Source organism: Corvus cornix, chromosome 9 (genome assembly GCF_000738735.6).
Source record: "Corvus cornix cornix isolate S_Up_H32 chromosome 9, ASM73873v5, whole genome shotgun sequence".
NCBI lineage: Eukaryota > Metazoa > Chordata > Aves > Passeriformes > Corvidae > Corvus > Corvus cornix.
The window spans coordinates 16,716,509-16,733,249 of NC_046339.1; the positions used below are offsets into that span (position 1 = coordinate 16,716,509).

Consider the following 16,741-nt stretch of genomic DNA (forward strand, 5'->3'; position numbering starts at 1 on the left):
AAAGACAACCCACATTTTTAAAAACCACTTTCTAGAAATCTGTCACAGAGGAGAAATGCAGTGGGTGGAAGGCATTCAGTGGGTGGATATGAGAGGCAGTCAGAAGAGTAAAAAATGGAATATTAAAGCACAAGAAGGGACACAAAGTATGGAAACACAGCAACGAAGCTAAAGTCAAGTTAAGGAGAGTGATGCCTTCAGGCTGGAGAGTGTTCTTTCAGGCAGAGCCAAGGTGGGCTGGGATGAACCAAACAAATCCAAGTGTTGCCACGCTGCTGCACAATGAGACAGGGCAAATACTTGTCACTGCAACTTAAGGGAAGATTCTCAGACTCCCAAAATTATGGAAGCCAGAGCACTTATAGGAAAAGTGCACAGAATCAGTGTGGATGTTACTGCTGCTATTTGTGCTTCAAGAGGAAAAGGTCTTTCAAGTTCATGACCAAATTTCTTCTGCACCTTCTGCACTAAAGTCAGACTCATACTCAAACCAATCTAATGTTATGGCAGATATTATGATGGGATAAATTCAATATTTTGATTTCACCATGATAAAAAAGTGTATCAAGGTTACTATAAGTAACTGCTTTTGTTTGTATAAACAGGATCACTATCAAAAACCAAAAAGTAAACATGTTTAATAAAAATGAGTGGTGAGGCTGTCCCTGGTTGTCTAGAAAATGTAGCAAATTCCTTTTCAAAGTAGCCACAGGGTCAGACAATAGACATTATAGTCTGAATTATTCTGCACAGCCATAAAAAAATTGAGCTGGGAACAATTTTGTGACAACTCCTTTGTAGAGATTCCACAGAAGCTGATGGAGAAACAATAGGGCTTTTCATTATTCTTTCCCATAGTTCCTGGAAAAGGCTGTAGTCATTCAGCCTGCAAATACCACAAGCACATACAAATACGTAAGACATATGCATATACAAATATTTGGGTGCAATATGGACAACAGTGTCTGAAAGTTAAACCTGCCTGCTCTTGAACTTGAGCTTTCAAAGACCTCCGAAAGACAACGCGAATATTGTATCCTATGGACTTTCTCACCTGAAATTGGGAAGACACAGATTTACAATATCTTGAATTCAAAGTTTGCTGCTAGAATGAGAACTGCTACACAGGTGAAAACATAACCAGTGGCCCACAAAAAACCAGACTAGTAGAATCAGAGGATTCCTTGAGCAAAACTTCAGATACTAAATTTGCTGGGAATTAATTTTAGAGCAACAGTAATAATTTCATATTCAGTGACAAAGCTTGTCTAATATTTGTATCAGTCAATACCGCAGATAATGAACTTTGACTTTCATCTGTTCTGCTCATCTTTAGATATTCTCATCAATGTATGACCATAGTTTTTATATAAATATTCCTATATTAGCTAGATTACTGTGAAAATTCACCAAGACAAACATGTTGCACAGGAGTGCACAGGTGATAACAAAGCACCTCCTAGTGAGAGCAAAACATCTTCTAAATCCAGTCTGTTCATCTAAATACCATATTGTGCCACCCTTGAGTATATCTGTGTTAAAAATTTGACTGCTTCCTTAAAAAAACCAAAGCAAACCAAAAAACCCCTACCATCTGATCTTTCTATGTATTACCTCTTTGGTGAAACCCCAGTATACACAGAAGCAGGGCAGACATTCCGAACACTTGAAAACAACAGTGTGATCAAAGGGTTCTGTCAATTGAAAACCTCCAGGAACTTTTTCATTTTAGCCTGAAAGTGCCCATTGCTGCTCTATATGCAAAGCAGCAGAATGAACATAATACGTCTTAAAATAAACATCATAGAGATCCTTAATATTCCATGAAGGCATTTATTCACACAGGAAGGTAACATTTAGGTTTTGTCTTTTATGCTAGTGATGGAGTATTACTCATTCATCAGTTCTTTCCAGAGATCTTACTATGAATATTCAGCTCCTGATTACAATAATGAATCCAAGGTGCTCTGCAATACTTAGACTCTGGTACAGTACCACTGTCATACAGATGAACTAGAGTGAGCGAGGCTGCAGTACCACACATGTCACTCATAACCTCAAGTGATGGGATAGATCAAGCTCAACCTGCATGGAGTGGAGGAGGAAAAGTGTCTTTGGAAACAGAACTGTCAACCAACTTCAAACTTTCAAATCTGTCAGAAGGGACATGACGACGTATTCCTTCCTTGGACTCAAATATCAGATGGCAGAAGAATATGAGGGAAAGGAAACAAAATTTCAAGAACCTTCCAGAATGACAATAATGCTGAAGAAAACTTAGTTCTGTGAGGACAAAGGCTGCTTAAAGGGTCTGCCATAACCTCCTTGAGGCTGGCAAAATATTTGGATGTATTTCAATTATCATTATCATTGTTATTATTGTTACTTCAAGTCTGTCAAGTTTGTTTAGTTCTCAAAAAATGAGGAAACGGGTGGGATATGGATGTAAAACAGACTCCATTCCTAATCATCCTAGAGATAGTGCCAAGGTCACCTATACTGAACAGCACAATGTACTGTGTGACCCAAAGCACTCTTGCAGGAATAGTCATTAAACAAGTTAGAAATCATTAAACCCTTTCCTACTGCCCTGTCTGCAAAACAAACTTCATCTAGTCTTTGTGATTCTGGTTGGGCAGATTCAGGAAGACAGGGTGCTAAGAAATATATGAAAGAATTATAAAAAGACTTTAAAATGTAGTATTATTTAAAAGAAGAGTAACATAAGAGCTGCTGCCTTTCACCTCAGAGCATATCAGACCAAGAAGTCTGGCTCTTTTGATATTATTAAAATTTGAAAGACTTTCTGATATGACAATTTAAATCTCAAAGTTAAATGATTTCTGTGTAGGCTTTGGTCCAGTAAAACTGTGGAAAGCTGCTTTTGTTAAGGACAGCTACTTAATGCTTGCATTTGTCATGTTAGTCTGCATGGAGTTGATGTCATGGTTGCTGAAGAGGACAAGCTACGGAAGTAATGAAAAATGTCATATGCAAAATAACTACCAACAGCATAAATAAATCCACAGCTTTGTTCAGCACTTGTGCTCAACCTCACAATCATAGACATATGTGTCACCATGATTTACACATTCACTGGCATCTTTGTTATCACTGACAACTTTTTTTAATCAGATTTGCTTAAAAGGGGTCATAGCAAGGATGTAGCTAACAGGTACTTCTGGCCACACCACCAAGCAAAGGGATATACACAAGGAGGACAACATGCTGCATGGGATGTCAAAACTGATGTGTAACACAGCAGTGAGAGACACCAGCACTGATCAAAACCATTTGTCCTTAAGGGCTCTTTCCTACAGTTCACACTGTGAAGCAGAGTCATCCTGATCTCTCCTAGGAGGGAGTACAGCTGGTCCTATTGCTGCACAGAATGTATTTCCAGCATGGAATAAAGGAAGGAGATGATCCCTACAGCGTTACCTCATCTTTAACAGTGCAGCATAAAGAAGCAATATCATTACTAAAACCATTTGTTAATTCTCCTCTGAATGCTGCACTGGCTTAAATATAAGTGGGAGGAATGGGAAGAGAAAATGTAGACTCAGACAAAACCAGAAGCTTTGAGCAACATATTGTATCATCCTGCCTGAATTTTTACTGTTGGATGATATTTCTTTGCTGTGGAGTTTCAGGGCCATGCAGTATTCTTTGTATTAATTTCTATTCTTCACTCCTTCATTGAGGAGAACCCTTTGCATGGCTGTGGTTTGCACCATGCTAATGATATGGTCAGTGGTCCTTGGCTGGTGGGCAGATAACACTGGCCTACATTCCAACTGACAGCAATCTCTTTTTCCCTTCACTTTGAATAAATGCAACTCATTCTCCAGTATACATCCAGATCATGTAGGTGGTACAGTTCTGAGACAAATATCAAAGGCAAAACTATCCAAAATAGTTGGATAGCTGGTCCAAAATTTAGACAGTAGTGATCTAGGACACATGTATTGGCACTGTTACACAAATAAGGAAATATACAGGTAATTCTTAAATGCAAGATTATCAACTGGATAATCCTGAGACTGGTTCACCAACCCCCTTTTTTCCAAAGAATTATGGTGTTTACCTTCAGTCCTGTCTGGTAGTTTCCCACTTTTGCTCGTTGTTCCAGTGTTGACTGTTTCAGATGAGGTGCTCAGTTTGGTGTTGGGGTCTCGCTTCGGTTTTGGAGGCGGCTGCTTTCGAGAGCTGCTGCTTTCATCGTCTGTTCCTCCAACTGAATGAAGAGACTGGGATCTGACAGTAAAGCCACTGGAGCAGGGGTGTGGCAGTCTGTCCTGAGGAGCAGGCATTGTCATAAATCCCATGCGGAAATGTTTCCCCACATAGCTGCCTTCATTTCCTCTTGCTACTTCTCCACCTATGCTGTAAGAGAAAATACAAATAAAAGTAAAAGATCCACCTTTGCCTGAACTGTACCTGGAACCAGGGTCTCAGTTCCGCCTGTGATGAGCAGATCATGGTTTTGAATTTGAAAACAAGCAATGCTCTTCTCTGAAAACCAAACTACTACTAGAAAAGTCTATTTTTCAACATAAGCTGCCAACAACTAAGACATAGATACACTGCTATGCACTCAGAATTTTACAAGAAGAAATCAAGAAAAGCTTTTGTCAGGTTTCACAGCATTGTAACTAGAAATTTTCTGCAGAACAAATTTCAAACATTGAAAGTCAGAACTGAGTTTCCAGGAAAACAAGAGACTATGAATAGGACAAAGAATAATACTTTAGAAATACAACATGGTGTATCGATCCACACTCCCTGACACTCATCTTTAGCTACAGATGCTCATGCAGCTTGGGAAACAAGGCTTGTGGGGTCCAATCAATCGTTTCCCTTGAGACTAAAGAACGGTAAAGAAGAAATGTTCTAAAAATTACTTGGATATAGGAAACTCAACATCTCATCAAACCCACGTAAATCTGCACTACAAGCAGCTTCAGACTAGTAAATTACAAGTGTAGGGGAAGAAAAGGCCATGGACTGTGGGACACCAGGAAGAAAATCACCTCCAGCCATTCAGAAACACAGGTACAGAAGAAGGAAAGTTCAGTTGAAACAAGTGCTATCATACCAAGCACTGCATTTTCCTGTGGGTGGCATGACTGAGAATTTGGTATTATTCCTATTCTACTCATGCTTATCTCTTCTGAAAAACAGCTCTTACTGGTGTTTATACTGCAAACCAACAGCACATTTCAATTCAGGCAAGTCAGTGACTGTGCAAAGAAACCCAGCAACACACGCAGGTCAACGCGGGCCTCTTTGCAAGAGGGTTTGAAATGGTACCACTGTGGGCACATAGAAATGTCAGTACAAGAACTGTGAAGTATCAGAAGGCTCTAATTAGCTCCTGTTTCCCCTTCACACAAATGGAAGCTCTAAGCAGGGTCAGTGTACGTCTCTGAAAGTTTCTTACTCGAAGTTGCCTTGGGCTGGCGCAGTTTATTTGGTGCTGGAACACATTTCCTTTTTTAAAAGACAAGAGCATTTCTCAAGAACACTGTGAAGAGTAAGTAAGGTCACCTCATTTCCTGATACTGTCCCCATCTTCACTGTAGGTAAAACACAAGCTGTATCTAATTGTCCTAAAAGCTTCAGACTGGCAACGGGCAATATGCAGCTTTGTGCATGATAAAGCAGAACCTTTGTTTGCATATTATTCTCCCTGCATTTTTATTCCATTTCCTCTCCAAGTGGAGATGTCCACTTCCAAAACTGGTTGACAACAGAACAGGTCTAACTGACCATGTCCCTCTTTCCAGGGGCACTGACACCTACCCAGATATGTAAACATATGCACACACTGGTCCACGTTCATAACCAAGCTATTACTAAATCCTAATTGGCATCAATTCCAGAGAGACTTGCAGCCAGAAAGATCAAAAGGTAGAACTCATTAATTCGAATATTTCTAAAAAACCTGTAGCTAGTTCAAATGATTAACTATGCCTCTACTAATCTTTCATGAATTGTTCTGAAAATAATATAATCCTCTGACACCGGACTATAAAAAGGGCCTGTCATATTATTTAAAGAAGATTACGATCCAAACATGCTGAAGAATGCAGGTGGGGAGTCTGCTTCCTTTCTTAAGTCCATTGGATAATCACATTTAGCAAAGAAAATTTCAGTTTGCCATATCTCCAACATTACAATTCTTAACAGTTTACGCTATTTAATTACTTCATTGACTTCGCTGCTCCATGAAGATGTTTGAATCATCCACTATAAGCCAGGTTCTGTTCTGGATGGAGTTGCATAAATCCCACTGGAGTGATGTATTTCAGCCTTTTCCTAGGAATACACAGAACTCCATTAACATGAAGCATGGGGCTTTTTGACAAACAGCTGCATCTTGTATTCCAGAAATTAAAACTTACAAAATATATGTCTGGTGTCTAAATGCACTGTCTCATTAAACAATTAAATCACATCCATTCTTTTCCTTCTCCTCCCTTAATTTTTCATTCTTTACTGAATTTCAGCATCACAGATGAAAACCTCACCTGCTTCCTGCACTTCCTCTAGAACAGCCTATAGCCAGGTCAGAGAGAGGTTGCAGGTACACATGGGAACAGAACTTGCTGTTCTGCATCACAGCTGGAGTAAATCTGGTCTTGCTTTCCTACATCCTCTGCTCAGCTACCAGGCAAAACCAGCAGGGCACCATTTTCCCCTTTTGGCCACACCTAAAAGAGGGTCTGTTTGTCTTTGAGCTGAGGGGCCAACTCTCAGCTGCTGGTTAAGCACTTTAAACTACAGGCAGAAGAAGACTAGCCTCTAATCCTTGGTCCTGGGCCCTGGTCATTGACCAGGATCGCATAAGGCTTAGGCTTGTTACTTATGCTGGCAGTGATTCCCATTGTAGGGCAGTGGGTGTTTCCCAGCTGAGCCTGACCAGTACACACCAGCACAACACAGGCTGGGGTGCCAAGTTCACACCTCAGCAATGCAAAATCCCCCATGTATAAAGAGAAAGGAATAACTCCAGAATCACACCTAGAGCACAAGTTCAAAAGCCGATGGCAGATTTCAAATGTCGCATCCCCTGCCCTCAGGCAGCAGCATCCTGAAGGTCCATTTGGACTTGTGCAAAGCACAGTGCTGCTGTTGTTACATCACAAACCCAGACAGAATGAAAGGATTTATTTACATACTCGTCCTGCTTGCAACCACAGGAATTAGCTGGGGCTAGTGTGTGTCCCATTACAGCATATTAAGCTGACACATACCTTGTTGTGCAGAAATGACTACACAGACAGCGAAAGAAAGTAACTGTGTAGGTCTCACTCCATTATTTCTGACAGGAAAGACTCTGTGCTGCTCCTTGTACTGATAATGAGTTCTATCTCATTTCAAAACTGTATTATGTGAGTTGCTGCAAGTATTACACAGTTTATTAATATATATGGAAATGCAGATTTGGATTATTCCTCTGGGAAGTTTCAATTTGAACTTGGCCAGGATCAAGTGCTTCTCTGACAAAGTATGTACAGAATTAAAAAACTGTTAAAAAAGCAAGACATTTGTCTGCAAAGAGAGCCATGGTTATATAACAATAAAATTAATCATATTATCATTCACATTAAACACATCAAAGTTGACTTTCTTGAAAAAGCACTTCAGTGTTTGCCCAGGTCTAATGACTGATGCTGCCATGGGTGGAGAAAAGGGCAATGCCACAAGGTTGATGTCAGACACCTTTAAGAAGATTGTTGTGAACCTTCTCCTTTCAGAACCACATAACAGGACTTCTCCAAAGCCCAACTAACCAGGCCAATGCAGACCATCGAGTGCTACCATGTTACACACTCTGTCTTTGGGTGCACTGCAAGAGAAGCGAGCTTTCCATTCCTCTCTCTCTTCCGGATAGTGATGGAATTAAATCATTACAACAAATACCTAACCAGCTAGATCTGTCTTAAACTAGTAACAGCAGATTTCAGCTTTCATTTCTGAAATATGAAAAAGAGATCTGACCAATCGATCCCATGAGTCTCATTATATCTCCAGTACAGGTTTTTTTCTGTCAGCTGAATTTTTTGAGGTCAGAACTGGGTTAGCATTAAACCAGACTGGCCTTGCTGCTCCTACAGCAGTGTAGGCTGGCACACAGGCTGTGGTCATGGCAGTGCTGGACACATCACAGCTCACTTCTGGTGCTCTGCCTGCTCTGTTTTATCAAGCAGATACTGGAGTATGGATGTAACTACAGCACAGAGTAATAGAAGTGTTTAGGTCTTTGAAAAACTACAGAGGAGAAAATCTTTTATATTATTCATTTCATTATGCATCACAAGAGTGAAAGTTACAGAGGAAGACTAAACATTAAAAATGAACACAGAAAGTACTCTAAATGCAAACAGCATGGAGAAGGTCATGTCCACCTTGCTTTGCCATGAGTCAGAACGTTCTTGTTGACTGTGAACATATTTTCAAGTTGTTAAGTTAGAAAACTAAAACAAATTATCATCACGTTGCTGAAAAATACAAGGAAAACAAAAAGTATCCAGAGAATGGCTGCATCAATCAGTGTGGTCCTCTTAGTTTGCATTGTTTCTAGTTAATATTGCAAAGAACAATTCTGATTTTCTGTGCAGTTTCATTACTTGGTCCAGGCAGAAACTGAATTAATTCCTGGAAAACAAATTAATAGTTGTATGAAAACTTTTGTTTTACTTGTTGTTAATGTTTTACTATAAACAAAATGGAATATTAAATCCCTCAGCGCAGCTGTAAGGAGTAGACATCTTGGGACTAAGACCATAAAGTCAGAATGCCCTGGAGATGTATTTTCTTCACAGCCATCTATCTACTCTTGTTCTTGGTTTTCATGCAAAAATTCTCCTATCAGTTTAAATTTACACTGGATTAGTTTCGTGCCTCAGGCATCAAGAACCATTTCATAGTTCTCCTCATCTTTGTATGGCTTCCTTTCGTTTTCCTGTGCTTCTTTACATGAGATTTTCTGCTTCTTAGACACAAGTTCAAAAAGGGAGCTACACCTGTGCATGAGATTTGACCTGCTAAGCAGGAGGAAGGAGGTGTACTCTGCTGGGGATACAGCATCTTTGAAAGTGTTTTGCCATTTCTTTGCTGTGATACATTCCAGTCAGGGACCACAGAAGTTCACCATCCTTCTAAGTGTTGAAGTTCCAGGCAGCCAAGAGAAACCATTTCAATAACAGCTGCTCGCTCCTCTTGTGCTTGAAGAAGACTCATCACAGATACTGGTTTGTTTGCTGAGAGAAACTGAGCTGGGAGTCTCTGCAGGCTCCTCTGTGGGAGGGGGGAGAACTATGAATTACAGGGCAAGTGAAGCACATGGATGGCCAGGCTCCTTCCCTCCGGGGAGCTGCAAGCCCACGCAGAGCTAACCCCCCATGACATGCTGCTAATCCACCAGGCAAGCCATCTGAGTCAGAGATGGAAGAAAACTCACCAAAAAATTAACGGATAATGTAGGAAGAATTTTTTGTAGAAATGACTAATCATCAGCAAAACAAAAGGAATAAAAATACCTAACTGAAGGATTTTATATGAGCTGGCTTGACTGTGCAAACAGCAGTTTATCCCATGGTGCATTTATGTTTTCTGGGTTAAGGGAGTAGCTACTGCTGTTTTAACCATTTCCTTGCTCTTACAGCAGTGAACACCCAGCTGCCCTGCTCATATCAAATGTTCTGCATATGAAGGGCTGAAATGGCTTTGAAATGTCTATTCTCCATCAGAATAAATTATACACACATATACTAAGGATGACACATTTTACTTTGTATCTGAGAAGCACTTTCAAGATTAGCATAAATTATATTTGTAAATTAGAGGTTGGATGCCAAAACAACAGAAGATATACTATTTTTATCCCCCTAAACATGATTTCAACAGACCATGAAAGGGAATACTGAAGAAATAAAGACAGGATCACAATCATGGATCCAGGAACTACACTGCAGGTATGGCTTTACACAAATCTATACCATTTTTATCACAAAAATTAAACATGCAAATTTCACACATTTATCTCTTTTTTTTTTAATAACACTTCAGAGATCCCTCTTATTCCCAAAGAACATACATACTTTTTTTTTCCTGCATTACTTTTCTGAAACACTCCAAATGACTCATCATGATCTTAAATTGAGATCCAGAGGATAATATGATCATCCTTTTAGATATAGGCTAAAGCGTAAATGAGTCATGACAAAGGTCAGATTTGGAGCCATTTTGTGCACCTGGAGGACTGCCTAAAACGAGCAGCCAACATGTCTATGCACGTCAAACTTCGTCCCTCTACCATATGCCTCTTCTTTTGAGGTAGGAGATCAGGTGCTGCTCAAGAAGTCAGGCCTCTCAGGATATACAGAATACATTAGTGCTACAAAATAAAATTTATTCTTTTATCTCACCTGTCAAACCCACAGGCCCAGGGTTTGATCCTGCAGACATGCAATGGGCTCACACTCCCTCTTTAAGTACCTGCATTATTCCACTGAAACACCCAGGACGCTTTGTGGAAATCGCTTGTGCCTCACAAATCTGTTGTAAGCAACACCAATTGCAGATGTGTGTCCATTGCCCATTTTGACACTGAGTTATTTCTTTAAGAACTCTGTGCTACTGTTGAGAGTCTGCCATCCCCAACAGGACCCAAAGAAGATTCTCCAGAAGAAACTGAACTGCCACACCACACATTGTGGCTGCATTGTAAAATTACCTGAGTCCCTGGGGAGCAACCAAAAGACAAAATCCCTCTGCAGAGCACAATGGATAATAAAAGCAAAACTGATCAAGACTGTCCACAGCAGAGAATGGTGCCAGAAAATCTGATTTTAAATGATGGTCTACTATGCTCTGCAGGCAACTACTTTTATAATGCAAAAGTTTGAAAATGCTAGCAAGAATTGAAGTTTTGGGGAAAAAGGGAAAAAAATAAACAAAACAAAATCAAAACAAACCCAAAACACTTTATGAGAAGTGATGATAAATTGACAGCTTGGAAAGGAGTAACTGAGGGGTAAGGAGCTTTTTGATCCACAGAGAACTCACCAGAACTGTTTTTTGAGTATGAACAGAAATGCAGGTACCAGTTCTATCTTCCACTGGCATTGCTTCTATTTATAGCAGACTGTCTTTTAAACCAGAGACTAAGGATACCTGCACTGGGCTGAACATCCACAAAGGCCTGACGCTGCTCTCCTCAGAAGGACCAACTCTCACTTGTATCTGGGGCACAGGGACTCCAGTGCTGCAGCCTCCCATGTGCCTGGTAATCAGCTGATGCACATGGAAATGTCTGTGGGTTGCGAATACACAACACTGAAGAGGCTGGAATGAAAAGCGCTCTGCTGTTATATGGATACAGTTATTTTTGATTTTGCATTGGGAGATACACAGCTAAAAGCCAGCAAATGAAAGCTCATATGTTCAGAGTCACCTAGAATTAGACATGGAGCATATGCAATGTTTAAACTGAGTGAAAATGCATGTTCGCATTAACGGAGTGGGGTTTTGCATCCTGTCAGAAACGGGTGGAGCTCCACCAAGGCTGTGTTTTTATCACATTCACTGGAAAACCACATGGCGCAGACTCCACTCTGCCTGAGCAACTGTGGCTAAGTAAATATTTCAATGAGATATGGGAATAAATTAACATACAAAATAATTTTTGAGCATTTCTGTAAGAAAATGTTTCTTCAGTTTTGCCTCAAAGTTTTAACGGAAAAAAAGCCTGTACAGAGTAAAGAAGCCTTTCTGTGGATCAGATGCTGTGAAAAGTTAAAACATTAAGAAATTAATGAAATGTGCTGAAACTCTAAGACAGAGACTTGTAAACCAAGTGCTCTGTGTGGGCTGAGATGTTACACTGGGTCTAACCTTTACAAGTTCAGGCTTATTTCAAACACTGATTGTACAGATGCTCTTCTCAAGCCCTCAAGCAAACATGACTCTTCTTTTAAAATCCAGGCTCGAATTGGATTGAGAAGGAAATTATGGTTTTAAATAAATGCTTCCTATGGTATCCAGTTCCAAAGAGAAAGGACTCTGAAAGGACTCTTCCATCCTGACTGGCAGTGAACAGGAAGAGCAGCATTTCTGTTTGGAAGAAAACCCCTCACAAATTTCACTTTAACATGATCCATTAGCAAGACATACAGGTATTTTTTACACAACTAGTGTAGGTATTACCATCTCTCTATTCCTTCTAATGTCTGGAGGAGAGGTTTCAGCTCTTTTGTCAATCACCACTCTGTATTTTAAGCGGACAGCAGTGAATATTTCTGCTTTGTGAAATGAAACAAACTCAAAAACAAAGTGAAATATTTTTAACTGGTGTAATAAACCCAGAAATCAGGAAAGGGGAATCACTCCACAGGATGTGTACATTGGTGTCCCTCCCTCCTTCCTCACTGGACAGTCTCAATCTGTTAAATAAAGCTACATGAAATCCTGTACATCAGTATCAACAGTTCTTATCATCAGAGCCTGAAGAGGTTTGTTCACTAAGATACAAAGTTCTTTTGAAGATCTCCCAGCTTATGTCACTTTTCTATGCATAGCAAAGGGATCATTATTGCCACAACAGACTATTAATGTGCTTCACATCTAAATTTAGAAATAATAACATAAAAAAACTCTTTCCTTGTCTTGATGGATGTCAGTTTCTTAGCCAGGGTTGTCAGAAGCTACTTATTTGTTCAGAGAAATAAATTAAAAAGGACATTTTGTTTTCAGAAAACACAGTTAATTTAATATTGCATGTGAAAAGCAAGTGAAGTGGGCATATAGGTGGTCAGTACCCAGAAAAAGTACCTCTTTCCCCACTCATGCATGCAACCCAGCATGACCCTGAACCCTTTCCACACTGAGGTCTTCCAACACATTCATTGCATCTCCATGCATTCCTTTTTTTTAGAAATCAAGGTGAATTGTCCAAATACAAAGCACAGAAACTCTTTTCTCCTCTGTATCCATGCACAGAGCTAATGGGCCAGACCCAGGAAATCCAGCAGACTACTAAAAGGCCTTAACGGATGCAGGAATTTAACACCAGAGACAAATGGCTAGTATAAAAGCTGCCAATAAACTTCCAAAGCTGCCAAAAATCAGCACATGCTGATTTTCATCACTCTAAGAATTACTTTTGCAAATGGGGATGTTCAGATAATTTTGGGCACTGCTGTGTTGTGCTTTTTCTTCCTGCAAGAGTAGCTTCTTGCCAAATTTTTGAGCAAAAACTATGTCCAACAAGCTCTAACAGTGACGGAAGATGGTACTTAAATGCTCCTTTAGGGACATGTACTTAACATTGCCCAAAGGGTCATCACTACAAGCTATGAAGCTGCAGTGAAATGGAATTTTGCTAAAGCAACAGCTTGTTTTCCAAGCTGTGAAAGTCTGTTTGAGGATTTGTCAGGGACATAAAACCTTAAAACAAAGAGCAAACACCCTTGTAGCCTGCATTCAATGGTGTAATGCTAAATTAAGTGGGGAATGTACTAGTTTAGTTCCCTGCATGAGAGGTGATCAGCTCTGTGCTGTTCATACTAAAAGTGTGTAAATTCCCTTTATTCCTCAGGCAACTCTTCAGAGCTGTCATTTATTGTGTGTCATGTTTGAAGTGTCTCAGCTTGAAGAAATAGTGCTGTGTGTGCAGTGAGGTGGTGAGCTGTGGCAGCCAGAGTCACACAAAGCCTGGACCTAATTTTACATAAAGATGATAAACTAAAAATAATGTGCTGTTGCTTTCCTTTGCTCTAAGAATTATTGTTAAAATCTGAAAAGCTGCTGGTAATAAGTTGTATGGCATATACATTCCCAGGCTGCTTAAACCCCTTTGAAAAGTCTTCTACCTAGGAACAATAACCCTGACATAATACAAACTGGATTTCCCTCTCCCAAAGCTATATTGCAGGCAGCAGCCTACTTTAAAATAACTGAAAGAAGCAGCTCAGAGGCAACTTGTGTGTGAGCTCCAAGCACTGCAGCCCAAATCAGTTATCTGCACACCAGGCAGCACACAGGGGATGTCTCTGTCCCTCAGAAGAGCAATTCAGATACGCTTTTTAAATTATTTATTTATTTTTAAACCAAAGAAAATACTGTTCTCTGCTCCAGAATACATGATACTCCTTTCCCTGCCCTATGGCCCAGTGCCCACACAGAACACAGGAGCTCTGTCCTTACTGCACCAGCTACCCCAAAGTTTTCAGTTTTGAGATGCTAAGCCAAAAAACTTCCTTCAAGATGGTCTCATGACAAAAACCTTAAACCAGAGGAGCTCAGCATTTTGGGCCATTATGTATAATACTGGAACAGCAGACTTTCAAGTCCTACAGAGAGCTCATGACAACCTATCTTTTAATAGGCAGTTTCACCCACTTAATACATGTAGTAATGGACCACTGAGCTTTAAGTAATAGAATCAGAGAATCATTAAGGTTGGAAAAGATCTTTAAGAGCATCAAATCCAACCATCAACCCAGCACCACCACCATGTTCACCACTAAACCACGTCCACAGTGCTAGGAAGGATGAACCTTAACTGGGCTTCGAACACACATTTCTGTGAAATTGTGCGTGAAATGGTTTTGTATCCTACCTAGAATGGCATACAAATGTTAATTCCTGGTGATGACCAGCTCATTATTCTGGTCTCTAGACTCTTCATTTCATTTTTAACCCAGTAAGAAGTGGAAGATAACAATTGTTAAGTAAGAGCTATCAGCACCTAGTTATTTAGCCAGTGGATATACTGCTTTACAACAAAAACAGAAGATTAGAGGTAAGAAAAGATAGATGCAGCACAATTACATTATTGCAGCTCTAAAGTGCTTCTAGAAACTTTGTGAAGTGTAAAATCAGTATATTTCCCATGGTGGGTTTTCAGTTAAACAGTCACCTGTTGTCATATTTTCAAGTTTTGCCTTATATCCACAACACACTTAAAATGAGAGCCAAGGCTTTTTTATAGTCCTGCTATTGGATTCTGGAATGGAAAACAAAATACAATTTAAAGTTGCAAGACACAAGAGAAAATACTTGGGAAATCAAAACTATAGAGTTTCCAAGATGTTTGTTAGTGATCCAAGATGACACTTTTAATCCACTCTCAGATGTTAAAAAAGGGATATTTCATAGGTGTATCAAATACAATTAGGATAGCTTTGATTCAAGACCCAGAACAGCTTCAAGAGGACTCACAAAATAATAGTATCAAGGAAAGAAAATATCTCCTAACTAGAGATTCCCTCCTGTGAAAGTGACAAAATTGGGTTGTCTACTAGATGCTAGCAACTGTAATTCGTGAAATGCAGATAAAATGCAGATAAAAAAAAATGCAAAGTATAAACTTTCACAATACATTGGAGTTATTTATGAATATACTTAGTAATCTGTGTTTACTGCCCTTCAAGCTGCATGCAGAAACAATTAGATCCCTTTTTTGAAGTGATAGTATGGAGCATGCAGATCTATAGCTTTGGTTTAAAGAGTATGACAGGCAATCAGTGTGTGTCAGAGGAAGGCCACATCAGCAGAGACATGTTAAAGCCACATTTGAATTTTTTTTTTAGGACTGAACAGATGAGTGTTTCCTTCATGTTCTGAACACAGTGGGATTGGGACATAACCTGAATTTCAGGCTAGGAGAAAATGGATTGCTTCAAATTATAGGAAAATGAACAGCACTGATTTTATTCCTCACTTTCAGCAGAATTGAGTAGTGCATAGCAGAAAAAGGAAGACAGATGCATTCCTAAGTCTGTTATATACTTCCATTTATGTACACCAGAAGTAGCATAACAACTAGAAATTAACTATTTCCCTGCATTTTTCACTCTCATGAGATAAACATTAAATTTGGCTAATGAACTGAAAGAGAAAAAGAAAGTCTATGGATTAATATTTTTTTTTAATGATTAAATGAAACAGGAATACAGACAGAAAATGAAACACTGGATTCTTGTATTAATACTGATGTACAATAAGAGCAGCTAAATATCCCGTTTAAAAAGACATCGATATTACTGCCACAAAAGGTTTACACTGGTTGTGAGAACAAGAACTGAACCTATTTCAGCTGGGAAGAGTCTGATTGCAAAGTCACAAAACTGTCAAAGATGCAGACTAATAAGAAGAAAACATCTAAGCTGGTTACATTTTGATTTTGAAACCAGAGGCTCAAATCATTATGTCTCAAGTTGGACAAAAACCACTTCAAAATTGAGAAACCTGATCAGGACTCCCCAGTCCCCTCTGTCCCGTTACCACAATCTCACATCCTTTGTCAAAGCCAGGCTCAGATCTGTCCCACTGTGCTTTGTCAGGACTACAGAGCCAGAGAATATAAACAAACTGCCCTGTTTTCTATGGAAATAAACAAAAGTCAGCTTTTTTACTCCCAAATCAAGTCACTCAGTGACTACAGTGAATATGAATGGCTGGACAAATGTCTAAGACTGTCCCTGGAGAGGAGCACTCTGTGCCCTCTGCTTCATCTGGCCAGGAAGAATGTGAGTCAGACAAGTCTCTGTTCTGCTTTTTAACTGCAAAGTGCAAGGTAATTGAGAGTCAAAACAGAGCCTAAATCACCCAAAATACAAAGTTCTTGAGATTCAAGCTCCCCAAAACTTCCTTTAGTGACAGTTACACACACGTGTACTGCTCACACATCTCATGCAGAAAGCTCCAATCTCAGCTAGTGCTGTTTCCA

General features: G+C 39.6%; 1 protein-coding gene across 7 annotated transcripts in view; it reads right to left on the reverse strand.

The window, feature by feature from the left end:
- Positions 1-16,741, reverse strand: part of NYAP2 (neuronal tyrosine-phosphorylated phosphoinositide-3-kinase adaptor 2) — a 136,805-nt gene that overhangs the window by 71,740 nt on the left and 48,324 nt on the right. For all 7 annotated transcript variants that reach the window (XM_020584934.2, XM_020584932.2, XM_020584931.2 and 4 more), the window contains one exon: positions 4,088-4,386. In XM_020584934.2, the coding sequence (XP_020440523.2) occupies positions 4,088-4,386 (299 nt within the window). The remainder of the gene's footprint in view (positions 1-4,087; positions 4,387-16,741) is intronic.